We start from the raw sequence: 15,688 nt of genomic DNA, 5'->3' as shown, positions 1-15,688 counted from the left end.
GTTATAATTAAGAATTCTATGTGATTCCAAAATGAAATTGATGTGTCAAACAGATCACTGCCAGCTGCATAACAAAAGGCCATCGATGTCCACAAATCTGAATTTTTATAAACATCCGTCAGTCGTGAACCTTGCAACGGCTGCACGGCTCTTTACTATGTTGTTGAAGTTAAGATTTTCTAAGCTTATAATTTCTTCAATCGCTCGTTATTTCAATCGCCTAGTTTTCTAAGCCTGAAATGTTGAACGCTATTTACCTCTACGGGGTACAGTAATTACTTAAGCACTTATCTATACAAATGTAATAATAATGTAGGGCGATTACATCAGCTCTTCAATGTTATAGTATTACGTTGAACTATTGACATATTATTATAGAATATTACTTAAAGAAATTTGTTGTTTTCATGGCAAGATGTATTGAGTCGCAAGTAATTAACTTTTGATGTGTAATGGCCTCTTTTGATAATAGCGATTTTCCTTGTTATTATTGATAGGAAAAAGATTAAGCCTAAAACATCGAGTCGTATTTCAAAATATGCCTAAAAAGTCATTAAATGTACCATTTAATATGAACGCAAGAGTTTGCAGACGTGCACAATACCGTGATCGTCGCGACAGTTCACTTCATTGGCCTAATATTTCACGATGGGTAGACGACAGGCGCGTCGATCTACCGAGAGTACCGATCACGATGCCAAAGTTGCGATAGAGAATAACGAGCCGTTATCAATGATTGCAAACTCCAGCAATTCACAATGCGCTTTGTGCTTCTCTCTCGACCATCTTTTTGTATAGAACTATTCGCCAGCGAATCAGAAAGCGAGTCTGTTCTCTACAATAAAATTGTAGCTTCGACCGTGATATTGGTAAAATTACCACACAATAGAGAATGTAGGATTGTGTTGTATTATGATACAATATTTCATATGTGTCGAGAACATTCTAGAATATTCCTTTGAACAATCAAACTGTGACTTGACAGAGTTTTATTAAAGGTGCGCAAAGTCCCCAACCCGTACTTGGCTAGAGCGGTGGAATCTAGTCCTAACCCCTCTCGTTCACGGGAGGAAACCCCTGCCCGGTAGTAAAACAGTAATGGGTTGAATTTATTTATTCAAACGGTAACGGTGACTGGATGAAACTATTAACAGAGCGTCTAAGTAATGTTTGAATCAGCAAGCTATTTAGGTATTGCCCCAGTTACGTTCGCAAAACATTTGGTGTATGGGTACTTAAAATCCTATTATACCACCGCGATAAATAAATATTACGACCGCGATGACGTCACCAAATGACCTGTGTTGTAAGGACGTTGCCATAACTACTTTATTTTACATACATAACAGACTATCAGAATCACATTGATACTAATAATATTATAAATGTATATTCCATACATCTGTTCCATTACAAAACGTATTCTGGTTTAAATGTAACTGGCATAAATGGACTAGATTGTACAGCGAGGAACCTCAAACCGTCTAGTTCCCATAGGAAAATTCGGTACAACGCGAGCTAACTAGACTAGGGTAGACAGTATAATATTGAGACTTTCGAGTGTTCATTCAGAAGAGAAATGCATTCGATTAACTTCACAGGCACGTAATATAATGTCTTTTATCTTCTGGTGATCGTTCAAGCGCCGTGTCCTGCACTTAGTCGAGAGACGGCACGGCCGAGAACTGCCCAAAGACAAACAAAACTTTCACCTCACGGCTCACCCAATTCATAGCGGGTACAGGGACGTGACAAACTGCAAACTCAACTAATACCCACGCTTACCATTTAATGGAAATCATGAATTCTATGTAAATTAATGCTCGGGCTTTGCAAATTAGATATTAGCTGAACCGTGGGCGGTGATTTATTAATACTGGCCTGAATAACAGCCCTCGCTTCAAACAAAGGATTTGTATGTTTTTATGAAACTTGATGACTTATGGTTTCTTAGGTTGAATAGTTTTGCGATTAGTTTTTGTTATGTACAAAAACGTTACTTAATGCGATTTTGTATAAACGGTTGGTAAAAATATTTTAAGAAACTGTTCATTCATCTGTTAACAAAATGTAGCACGAATTAACAATGAATAACCAAAGCATATACGACAGGAATATAGAAAGCTATTAACACCCGTTCGAAAGCAACTTAATAAATCGATTCTAACTCTAGCGCATTTGACCAGTTCCTACGGGTAAGCGACAATAGAGGCAAGACAGAGCAAACGGTATTAGAGAGCTAATGACTAATATTTTTACCTAACCATTTTTACATTTCACAGTATTTATACATTTTATCAAGCGAAATATATTCGAGAAATTGTAAGATGAAACTGCAGTACACTCGAGTTGCAGCGAGTTCTCTCCACCGCTCTCATCTGTTCCATGCAAAATACTCGTTGTATTTTGCATTCGTGCCTCGGTTACGGTTCTTGAAACATAAATCCTTCTAAAAGATGCGTTTCTCAGGTGAACGCAGGAAATACAGACTCGAGAATATCGTTGTTACTACATGTTCCCAGAAGCATACTACTAATATTAAGCTTAAATGGAAATACGAAATATATTAAATCCGATTACAGCGTCTGTTGGAAATCTATGCTATTAATATAAATCAGGAGAGTTTGTTTGTTTGTTTGAATGCTCTTATCTCTGGAAGTACTAGTTCGAATTGAATAATTATATTTGCGCACAGTAGTCCATTTATTTCCTATATAACATCACAGTATGACTATAGGAGTGGATCAGCAACAAAAAATTTTACGAAAACGGGAAAACTAAAATCCACGCCGACGATGTTGCGGGCGGCCGCTAGTTTATCGTAAGGCAACAATGTTGTATCGAATATTATAAATCCTGTACGGTTTTGTTACACAATATTCGACCTGAATATAGATTTTCAAAACATTTATTCTCCTCTATTTTACCAACTCGGATATAGATATTTTAGGTTATACCTTTACCTATAGGAGAAGAGTGAACTATTCTAAAATAAGGCGAACATTTACTGATTCGAGTTATCTCACTAATTGGAATACATCTGAAATGTTTGTTCAGGAGGAGTATTGCTGAAATAGTTCTCGTTCCTCATTCACATAGAGAATAAGTTATAAAAAACTTTTCGACATTACCGTTCGACGAATGAATGAAGCGTTTCGTAGCGAGTGAAAATGAGCGAAAATACAGGATACATGGTGAAGTTTTATTAAAGTTGAACAATGATGGTAGTCGATATTAAAGGTAGGTAGACAAGTTGCAGCTCAATACTGATCCCGACGGACGGCAGCGTACTTACGAACAAACGTTTGTCCACTAATGATTAACTAATTGGAAAAGTTGAAGGCGTTTCATTCGCAACGTCGCAGCGCTTCCCGGCTTTGAAACTTTAATGAAAATACCGATCAACGGTGTATTTATTTATACGTACATAAATCACATGGGCGAGCGCACCTAACACATAGTCCACATCAAAATAGTTTAAAGAAAATTACGTTAATCTTAGCTTGCAAGTGACATCGCAGATACTTTTTCACTTAATTAATATTTATGTCACGTATTCCACCACGATCAAACGAGATCAAGGTTGGCAATCAGTAGGGGCGTCGTATTTTATCCGCTATATTTTTAATTAATTTCTCAACACAAAGTTTCTTAAATCATTTTTACTTCTTGCCGTGTGTTCTTTACAAGCTTTAGGGATATAATCCTATAAGCGTAAAATAATATTGTCTTAAATGCATAATGATTCCCAAAATACTAATATTTACGAATACCATTTAAGCCATATGATGAAACGAGAAGAAATTGCTTTGTTTGATACAAAAATATGTAGGCCAATGTCTTGGAGATATGTCGGTCATGTCCACTCGGAACAAAATAGCCTGCCTGATTTAGCAGAAAGAGAAATGTCTCAGACTTTCTGCTTCAAAAATAAACCAATCAATATCTACACATGGAAACATGTCGATCGGCCCCAGTAGACTACCGACCACGAATATTTTAAACTAGAATATTTTTGCTCTACGTGAAAGGTTACCAGATATTTTTAGATTTTCTCTTACTGCCGGTTGCAGAATACTTTCCACTAGCGGTTATCGTGTCATAAGTCGAGTGCAGACATCTATCTAATCAAGCCGCCTCCCCCCCCCCGGCGCGTATAACCCACCCCCTCATTACGCCACTTCCTTCGGTCCTGTGCCAGTTTCATCCGTTTCAGGCCGAGTATTATGATGTCATCTAATTATTCGTAAAAAATATTTATGCAAAAACATTAATTTCTCTGAGATTCCATATAAATTACGTAAGTATACTTTGTTTTATGATTTGACAGTATTTTGTTATAAAATCGCTATAACTGTTGTTAAAGATTGGAACGGCATAAGATTTACCCAATTTTGTACCCACACTTAAGATATTTTAATAGCTATTCGCGTTGTGTTTGTTATTGTGTTATATGTAAAGCAGTGATAGCCAAGTGGTTTGTTTACTCGTACCCTTCACACGCAAGTAGCCCAGAATTTGAATCCTTTTAATAATTATCCTCTGTTTTAAGGGTGAAAAAAAAAACGTCTTGATGCACTCTTGAAGAATTGCTAAGTCCTCAACTCGTATTGGCTAGGGTGGTGGCTGACCAGGAGGAGATCCTTGCCCAGCAGTGGTTTTTATTATTTATATTATTATTTATTATAACTTCCTATGATCGTTAAATAAAAGTAGTTATTTCAACCTTATGCTCAATTTGTCGAAACATAATGTCGTTAATGGCTTTTATAAGTGTTAAGTAGCAAAATCGTCTGGAATCGAAAACACAAGTGGCAGGTTAATTGACAGATCAAATTAGCTGTGCGTGTGTCATGTTAATTACATTTCATTGACGAAGAGCCCTCGCTGCCAGTTAGTTAGTAAGGGCAAACTTTCAATCAGTGTAACACAGTTACACCTGCAAACCTGGATCATAAAAAGTACTTCAAAAGTTGCACTTAACAAGCGCTACTATATTTGTTCTGCAAGTTTGTTTCTGCTCTCAATTTTTCAATGAGGGCCGCATTATTCAGCTCTGTTTGTTTGAAGTTTCGAGCAGGTTGCAACGGCCTTGGTCTACCTGGTCGAGATGTCAAGATTGCTATCTCGATTCGTTCCTGTTGTGTTGGAAATGTCATTTCCTACCCTCACGTTTTCGCTTCACTATGCTCTACACGGCTGACACATCATTATTGAATCTCATGTTTGAATGGATTTAGTTCAAGGTGTTGGCCAGAGCCACGAGAATCTTTTTAACTTAATAACGCTTATTTTTTATACCTATAAACTGTTTAAAAATCTCGATCCAGCAAATTATGAACGAACCTTGTTATAAAAATAGGTAACGTGCACGTGTTGATAATTTGTTATTTTATAAAACGCGTGTTACCTCGTGCATGTTTCGGCTCCGGAAAAAGTTTGAACATCGTGTTACCGGTTCAGTGGATCGTCCCGGGCCTCAATGCAACCGTATTTGTCGGAAATGCGAATAAATTAGAGCTGCACGTTTAACAATGGGCTACAAATAAAACCACTCATGTGAGTGATGTTAACCGCTTTTTATTATTTTAATGCTGTTATATATTAGTAACCATTTTGGTTTAATCACTTTAATGAAATTTCATTAATATTGCATTCATGTGTTATAATTTTGCGGAGGATTATTGTAATATTAATTATGGATGAAGCCATGTTACCAAATAGAAATTTAAATAGAGTTATATTAGTCTACTTCTGACTGGTGGTTTGTTTAGAAAACAGTCTGGTAAACGTTGTTCGTTTCCATCTCGGGTGCGACGTAGCGGTAGTTAATGCTAGTTAAGATTTGAAACTCTGTATTTAATATGTTTGCGAAATTCTTGTCATAAAATCAGCTATTTTGCATATTTTTGTTCTGCAATATAAAAGTGTTTGTAGAATATAACTCTGCAAATACGCATTTTCTTGCGTCTTAAAACTGACTTAAGTAACTCACTGTCTTCAAATGATACACTTGAACATTATTAGTAGCATGACCAAATCTGATTGCTGACAATAGCCATAATTTAATTTAAAAAAAAAATCTCTATACCAATTGGGAAAAGATGGACTAAAACATGGCCAGCATAAAGTGAAATTAATAGGCTCTTAACACATATCCACACCTGTAGTCTAGACAAAGCGATGTCGTTGCAGACTGCCTATTGGAAGTAATGGTGATGGCAGGATACTGATATGAATCGGTAGCTTAGTTTAGTAAATAACTATTAGTATTTCAATTTGTATATGTATATTATGTGTCGTTAACTAATCGCTACCTTCTATTGAAAAAATATGTTTGCAAAATATGTATATGTGTTTTTCATAGTCTCTTTTCTGTCAAGATTCATATTCTATGAAGCATCTCAAGTGTATGTTGTGTAGTAGTCTTCAATACAGACTCGTAATAGAGAAATAAAATCAAAGTAATATTGTGGATACTTAAAATCATTGTTATAAAGATGGTAATATTGAAACGAATGAAGTTGCAATTTCAATAATTTATTTCACGATAAATTCTCTTTTTTTGTTCTCTTATAGTTCTTCTTTTAAGACATTCCTTCTTTGTTCGCTGAATAACAGTCTTAACATTTGTTTTGTTGAAAAATAACAATATATTGCTTATACAATTCCATTATAAAAATATTGTACACTTAGTTGTAAAAGTAATATTACCTAACATGATTGGTTGATAACTATAATTTAAATATACTTTATCATAACAATTGGGTGACAGAAAGAGTGCGTCTTTTATATCCTCTTACAATAAATATCTTATTAAAATAACATGTACGTATTTTTAATGTTAAAACTTAATCCAGGATACACGGTAAAACATTTTACTTTCATTTCTTTAAAATTATTTCTTGCTTCTCGTGACGGTGAAGTTAAATATTGTGAAAAGCATTAGCTGAAACAGTTCTGCGAAATGTTCGCTGAATGCTGAATACAAAATATATCTTAGTGTCAAATTTTTATGTTACTACCAAAAGGCACCTACTTCTTATCTACAATCATACTGTTCAACTAATAATAACATGATAACACACATCTTAATGTCTACAGTAATCCTGTCAACTGTCAATACTTTGCTAGAGCGTGCACAACAATGACTGTCCATTTCGTTTTTTGTTCTATTCAAAATAACCACTCTGACACAAAACAAGCATGCTAACTAAAAAGATTTATGTCATGTCGTTCCCGGCGTCTGAAAGCCTCCCGGCTGGTGCCACGGGCGCTCTCAATATACTTCGATGTCGTCCACGTCGTAGGCTGTAATTAATAAAATCGCGGCGCACTCACCACGCAGGACATTGCTAATTCAAAATCGAATTAGGCGCGCATTACGCAAATAATACACCTGGAATATTTGTTCACAACGGCGCACCGCTCCATCCGACAAAAGCCATTTATTGGGTGCATTAGTCTTATCGGCTGCAGGCTGTTAGCCTTTCATATTTATAATTCTGTACTGTTTGGTGTGAAAAGCTTTATTTTGCTGCCAACACTGTATTCGTGTAAGCCCATGAGTCTTAATATTTCTCACAGGTCACTTTTTGCGAATGTATAAAAAATAGAGCATGCACACCTCATTATTTGCTCCTATTTGTTTCTCCGTAAACAGAAATGAACGTAGAATTTTACGGAAAAATATTACTTATTTCGAGAAGGCTTTTTACAAAACTTTTTTGAGTTAGAAGTAATGCCACAAATCCGGTATACATATATGTTAATTATTTTATAAACACAAGGATGCTATTTTTACGATAAAGGTTATGTCTAATGTTTTTACCAAAACAATTTGTTGAACATCTCACTAGGACTTAAGCAAACGGCCGTACGTAGAACGTTCACGTTTGCCTAAAGCTGGAACTTGTAATCAATTTTACTGCATTTTTAGATTGAGTTTACTTACTAAGAGTGTGTTGCAATGCTCTTTTTTTATTCTAAAATACATCAAACTGCGCTTAAATGAAAAGGAATTGACTTTACATTCAAGTCGAATTAATTCAAAAAGCGACGTATGATCCGATTGTAATTAATTTCAGCTTAAGTTAATATATCAATATCATGTTAAACATAAATCCATGTGAAGTATTACGCGTGGTGTAAATTAATCCTGCACTGACTGGAAAAGCACCTATAAGTGGCTACTTACTGACGCGCAAATAATTGAACTGGCTATCGTCGGGAGAGGCTGTCGTGAATAAATTCCAATTCAATTGCATGGGCTTTTATGTTGAGAGGACTTACCATCAGTAGGTGTTGTCTGCTGACTGGAGTTGATCCGCGGTCGCTCCTCGCCGGCCGCGATGTGCTTGGCGGTGCGCCGCGCCACGGGCCGCAGGTCTGGCTCCACGTCACTCGCCTCCTCCTCTTCGTAGCTGTATTCCATCTCTGCAATACAAACTTACGCTTACATCCCTTACTTTCGAACTGGTCTTTATAAAAGGCGAGTGCAAATAGACATTCGCAAAAGCTTTCAACCAATGTTCTGTTTACAAAGTACTTTTACTAAACATCAGAAAGTCTCTTTTCAATATTGGCTCCGCGTTTCCTATCTGTGCAAGGCTAATTAAACCGCAAGTCAAAATAATGCTATTGGCAACTGACTACCAATTGGCAACTGTTCCCTGATTTGAATAATGAAATTAAAATAATCGTATTGTGATCGCCCAATAATTAATTGGTTTGTTGTGGCGCAGTTTAAATGTGCGAATAAAATACAGTTATAGCATAGAATTTTTTGATTTTGTTTATCATTTCTTTTGTTTCTTATAACATAGGTAACTGTACCTACTTGTATAAATTCAAGTATAAATATTTCTCTTGTGAACCACTCAACCTGTTTGTTAAAACGACAAAGGTGAACCTATCAAACGAGCCAGGAGCAACATGAATGCTTGCTTAGACCATGTTGTTATCAACTTGTTTTGTTAGCTTTTTCAGTTCGTTTCATAAACACCCATGTTTAATCCTAATGAATAAAGGTAAAGCAACATATTCTCATAATTGAGCTTACAGTACAATATACGACTGCACGTAGTTCACGAGTTATGCTTCAGGCAACAGAGTATTGGCTGTGGAATGAGAGAGAATTTTTAAAAAATCCCTTGAACCTCGGAAAATAAATTGAATGCTAATTTCAACCGTTTGCTTTTTATGCTAGTTGACGTTTCTCGATAGCAAGTTAAAAACTCAAGAAGTGCTGCAATGTAAATACTTGTTTATTCTGGTGTCACTAAGTTGGCAATTTAAAGTTTTTAAATAAAATAACATGAAAATATTTAACCAATGTGCAGCGCTTGTTTAATTTAGCAATATTATAAAATATTTATCTTAGACGAGAGCAAATTTATGGGTACACATTTCTGCGTCTTGGGTTGACTGACTGTTACTTTCCACGATATTATAACAAGGTATACTTTATTATTTTATGCGTATATTCGTAGTTAACTCTTCTAAGTTACCTAAAGGTAAATTACTTAGAGAAAGGAACTTCTTATCTCCTAATTTCTTTTAGGTTCCATTTAGGTACGACATAATCAGATTTAAATTATTTTTAAAGAACGATATTGTCACTTTTGATAAAATATATCGATAAAACGTTTTAAAAAGCTTTTAAATTTACCCTGCCCTCTAGGAATTTCTTTCAGATATTGTGCAGGAGCGAGTGTTAGTGCAACTATGTGTGTTATCGGGTTTCCCGCCCGATTCGACCTATGTGAGTGGGACTATCGAGGTGCTTTCGAAAAATAACGTGAATTTCTTTTTTCGTCTGGGACCAGTAAGGATAGCTAAGCTAGGGATGTAAGGATTTGATTGTATCTAAGTAGGGATTAACATACTCTTGGGCCGTTGTGATAGTAATAAGAAGATTTATTCTGAAAACTATTTTGTAGCCCAATATAATTAAAAAAAAAAAAAAAAAAAAATAAAAATGTTTTATTGCAGTAACTAGTACAACTTTACATTGAATCTTACAATAGAGACCTCCTTTTAAGTAAAAGATATACCTGTGCTAGGAGGCCCCGCTCTTCAGTAACATATTTTAAAATGATAAAAGTGGTGTACTAGGAAAGATATAAAAAAAGGACATGCACTTATATTCTAACTAAATTACTTAGAAACGTTTTGTACATTTCCAAGCGTTGACCCGTGTATCAACATTTAGAACACGGTTTTAACGTTTCAGATTTTGTCAGTTTTAAATTGTGATCCTTCTAAAGGTATACCTAAAGATGTATCAACGAATTTGGCGATATCGGATATTATAGGCCTAAATATGGAAGGCCGATGTTAGTATTTCTAAACAACCCTGTAAACCGTTCTACTTATTGGTAAATCGTTAAAAGTTTTTAGTATTCTCAGATACGAAATGGCCAGCCCTATCAAACTATGTTCAACAACAACACTCGTCATAACATCTGTATTCCTTGTTCAGTGGTCGCTTCACGGCAACTCTCGCCTCTTAGCATTGCTCAACAATTCGTACTTTTGAAGGCGACTGTGACGTCATCTTCAATAAGGAAATGTCGATTTGGAAAAAGACATTTCAGGTTCTTGTATAACCATTTGTGACAGGACATTTTTTCTTACGTGCGATACTCAAAATAAATGTATTTCTCTGATAAACAACGTTATGTTTTTGTAAACAGTTATGCTAGTACTTGGGGTCATCGTGCGTATATAATATATGTATATGTATCTCGGTTGATAAAATAATGTACGCCAATTTGTTAGCCTATACCTAACTATAAAGTACAATGCTGCTTTGACGTAACATAATATGGTAGGTAATATTTAAATTTTTCCGCGAATTAATGTAGGTACAGTATAGTGACTACCAAATTGTTATCACCTAAAATACACTTAAGCCCCCCATCAGTCTATGTTCTTAAAATTCCCTTCTATGCGTAAAAAACTTTCATGCGTTATCCGTCTTCGAAATGAACACTCAGCTTCGGTAGTTTATCGTATAATCGAGTTCTAAAGTCGCGGAAACACAACGACATTATAAATTCTATTTGAACAGAATAATAGATTTTCAATTTATTGCAGTGTAACTGTGATTCCCAGTCCTTTGTCGTTCCGTACAGTTAAAACGGTTTGTGAGATCAAGTGCAGCCGTACAAGTTTGTAACAACTGTTATGATTTGCTGACAACCCCACTTTGTCAGTTATTCGTGTTGTTTTGTGCAGTGTGGAAGTGGTTACCTATCCATTACTGTCTTGCGTGTTTTGTCGACGTTGTTTCTACTTTATGACTTGTTCTACGAAGCACTTATGATAATACAATGATTTCTAAACACAGTACCTTACGTAATATGCTTCACATTCACAATGTATGAAATCAGATATTGACCTTTTAAAAATGAGAATATGGCCAATTAATTATACTCCAAACATAAATGGAACTAGGAATAGTAAATATTAATCACCTTATTACTCTGTCCCACTTTGTGAGTAACTGGAACGTTTTTTGTTTATTCCTACCGTTAGTTTATTTTTCGACTCGTGTAAACATTATTTTCCACTAGTCGTTTGAACTGGACGTTTGTCAGTGTTTAATTAGTTCTCAGAAGCTACATGTAAATTATAAAAGCAGCGATAATATTTTAGTTAATTAATTTAATAATGATAATGTACGTACATCTTAACTGCCACTATGGGCATTCTGTAGCTTAATTCTCTTACCATCGACTACCGACAACCGACCTGTCATCGAGAAATTTTGTATGAAAATCAGATCAGCGCCTCTGACGGGCGTCGTAGAAACTTTTTTGGCAGTACATTCTAAATGTCAAAATTCGATAGCTAGCCGGTTGTCGGTAGTCGATAACAGTTGAGAATCGAGCTACTGTATAGTATTTTTATTCTAAAACATTGATTTGTAGAACCTTGTTTGACTCCTAGCGGCAATAAACTATCAAGTTTGCGGCTTGCGACGGACTTGCCACTCTCTGACTCCAGCAGGCTGTACGTGACGAGTGAACTGGTGATACATACCGATAGCCGTACATCATCAAGTCAGCTACAAACTTTTGATTCGATAAACTTGATGAAACATGTCTGTTAACGCTTTTAATCATATCTAGTATGAAAGATCACGGCCTTTTGAGATTTTCTCGCTTTTTTTGCTAGTTATTTTAACACATGAAACAATTTTTGATCTCTCTCTCTTTCTGTCTCTCTCACTCTTTCTCTCCTCTCAATTTTTGATACCAGTTTTCGAAACCAGATAGAAAGTCTAAGTAACAGTCTAAGATACGGCAGCCCAAGTTCAAATACTATGATGTAATAATACATTATTCATTGCGTATTCAGTCTTACTCATTAGCTACATCTAGGAAAGTTCTTTAAATATTTCTCGAAGGGTTCAGGTTCTTCAACCTGCACTTGCGATTGCAAGACTATTGCGTTTTTTTTCATTTTAGTTCTTATAATATTGATGTAGTTCTCAAAAGACCATTAATTTCGTGTCTAGACTACATCGTGCAGAAGTTTATAAATCTATTGTGGGTTAACAATATTCTGTTACGTATATTCGTGTAAGCTCGAGGTATTGGTTACTTTCAGTTTCTGAAGGGCGGGCTGGCGCCAAACGCGTGGAGTGGGGGGGGGGGGGTGATGAAAATCGATCACATTTCCAAACTCTCGCCACGCATACCTCTTACGATCTAACGTGGTACAAGTTTACAGAGACAAGGTTACTGTTTACATAATTTTCTATCTGTTTGATTATATTAGTCTTCTTAAATTATGCGGAAGCCTTTCGTGATGTAAAATATGAATTGCACTCTACCGCCCCAATAGAAGTTTGTATCAGCGTGTATAATATGTACTCGTATAGAGATCGAAGTATGCTTGCCATAGTCTCTGCTTAGCCAACGGAAACAAGGCCAAACATTAACTATTCATGTACGTATATTTGTACTTATTCTTTTCTCTCCTCTCTCTCAATTTTTGTTCTCCACAAAAAACAAAAGTTTACCAACCATAAATATTAAATTCAGCTTCTGCGGAAGATCAACTAAAACACATATCGTGTAAAATTGCCAACGTTATAAACCTCAGCGGTGAACGGTTTAAAGCTTAAATTCTCACACCAAGAGACATGCCGCCGCGATTCAAATTCACTTGTATTTCCAGGTATTAAGGAGAATGCTGAAGAAGTTTAGTGAACGTCTCAGAAATGCGCGTTCTAAAGAAAATTGTCTCTATTTTACAGACACCTTGCCACCGCAACATAACACAAAAATGTAATTTAACGCATATTTGCCTGGATCAAGCTTGTAAAATGCCTAGATAATAAATTTTCATTTTATTTGAAGTTCAATCAATCCTGAAAGCAATATTCTGGAGTAGGTGTTAAGTACAAACATATATGAAATATTTCTACCGAGCGTCTACTTCGTAAGTGACAAACTACCCACATCAAGGGAACGAACGCGACGATATTAGTTTGTGGTATTCTGCATATTGTAAAGGCTTGTACGTTCTCTTTTGGATGTAAAATATGTGGAACTAAAGACAGTTAGTAAACAAACAACACTCCTTATAAATGCATAATGAGCGCGCTACCGTGCATTATTAAGTTCTTACTTTTAGTTTATCAACGGATTATGGATTTAAGTAATTAGTTAAGCTTTTTAGCTCCCATTTTCTTTTACACTTTAGTTTTAAGTTAATGGAAACACTTTCTATCTGGCGCTTTAGCATAGATTTTCCTTCGTAAGCTAAGAAGAAAATTTATTTCTTAAAAACGATGAAAGTGTTATCAATAAACAGAAATCTAGAAAGGATTCATAAGACGTAATACTAATGATTGTTTTATTGTTTCAGGGTTGCTGCTAGATCGGAGATGCTGTCGAGAGCTCGCGCACGCAGCTATGGACTCGGCATCACCAACTATCAGAGCAGGGGAGGAGGCTACGTGCTGCCTGCCCAGCGGGCACCGACTGACCCGCCCCGACGGGACCCACGAGAGGGTGAGTCAGATAACAATAATACACTTATAAATACGGGTCTCATTAGCGGTCAGGATTGCAACGACTGTTCAGAGAGATGAACACGTGATCTTTGCACGCGCGGTCTTCCGCACACGGTCTCAGTTTTACGCGTTGTAGCCTACGCGCCTAGCGCCTGTATAGTTTCAGCAATTGTTTATATCAGATCAGCTTTTGAACGCTTCCGTTTGTTTTATGAAAAAGAACGAGTTAGTATATTTTATGTGTCTCAGGTATTCATTCCACTCACATAGAAAGGCGGATATTTAGTTTTGAATCTGTTATATTAACGATAATCGAAACGGTTGTTAAATATATCATTAACTTATACAAAATATTGCAACAATAGTATCTGATGTATAAATTATTTGACAATTAGCATATCAGCTATCCCACGGGAGCTAAAGTAACTAGCGTTTGTTTTAATGCAGATAATGTTTGTATAACCGAGTAAAATCTACGATACCTTCAAACAGTTTTCAATTCCAGTTCGAAGTTATTGCCCGCAACCCATATTTGCTAGCGGTGTTTACATGTTAGTCAGAACTTTGTGAAATATTCGCTTTTTGCTGCTCTAAATATTGTAGGACCAATAACGAATAGTGGCGTTTCTTTTATTTCGACAACAGTTCATACAACTTTATCCGTTTTTACGGTCATGTATTTTTCAAGCACCGAGAGTCTTTTTGTGAGCAACTGCCAAACGAGTTTTTAAATAAAGCCTATTTCAGTTATTTTTGGAGAAACGTTTGAATAGATGCCGTTTTTAGTGAGGATGTGCGTTTGTAGCCGGCTTGGGTTTTAAAGTTTAAACCTAGCGTGTTTGTGTTGTTTGTAATTGGAATAAACCGAAAACTATACTCGTGATAATGTCAAGTTTAGCTTTAAAAGTGCTGTCAATCAAAAATAAGCAAATAAGACCCTGCTGTCTTATTAACAAGTCAGATTTAGAAAAGTTTTCAAGCCAAGTCTAGTGATTTGACTGTCTCTGGGTTGGCGAATATAAAAAGATAAGAAGCCCACTCATTCCTGCAGAGCATTGAACTCAATAACTACTTCAAATATTTACTTATAAAAATGATTGCACTCGTCGATTTGTGTCTGCTTGAGTGGAGCACCGACAAGTTCAATTTCTTACGATCCGCGGTAAGTTGAAGAGCAAATTCTGCAGCACTTATTGAATCGCGTAAGCTTCGCGTACATTTACCAGAGCAGTCAGTGTACTACACCGTGTCGTGGTCTGTATAAGTGCCGACTCTCTCCAACATTTAACTTCATTTAACTGCTTTTAAGAAACTCTACACAAAACGTACAATGTTGTTACGACGGTTCACTATCCTGTACAACATTAAGAAAACAAAATGTTCCCCGCTATTGTCTTGTTTCCCTTCAGATTCAATTCTAGACAATTAATGTTCCCCTGGACGCTCCGAGTAATTGCTTAGCTAACAGAGATCTCAATGTATAACTGTGTTGTGCCAGGGACTTTTAATGAAAAACCTCACGCACACAGTGCGATTGGACCCATTAAATTATTTGCTAAATTAAACAAAATATTCTATTAACTAACAAACGCAGTAATTAAACTATTGCAGTAAATGGTACCTAAATGTAACAAAATAACGGAGATTATAAGTATT

General features: G+C 36.0%; 1 protein-coding gene across 2 annotated transcripts in view; it reads right to left on the bottom strand.

The window, feature by feature from the left end:
- Positions 1-15,688, bottom strand: part of LOC142986317 (uncharacterized) — a 119,877-nt gene that overhangs the window by 83,751 nt on the left and 20,438 nt on the right. For both annotated transcript variants that reach the window (XM_076134765.1, XM_076134766.1), the window contains exon 2: positions 8,293-8,436. In XM_076134765.1, coding sequence (XP_075990880.1) covers positions 8,293-8,436 — 144 coding nt within the window. The remainder of the gene's footprint in view (positions 1-8,292; positions 8,437-15,688) is intronic.

Source organism: Anticarsia gemmatalis, chromosome Z (genome assembly GCF_050436995.1).
Source record: "Anticarsia gemmatalis isolate Benzon Research Colony breed Stoneville strain chromosome Z, ilAntGemm2 primary, whole genome shotgun sequence".
In the NCBI taxonomy this organism is placed as follows: domain Eukaryota; kingdom Metazoa; phylum Arthropoda; class Insecta; order Lepidoptera; family Erebidae; genus Anticarsia; species Anticarsia gemmatalis.
The sequence above is the reverse complement of the archived record's forward strand: the minus strand, read 5'-3'. Positions and strand labels throughout refer to the sequence as shown.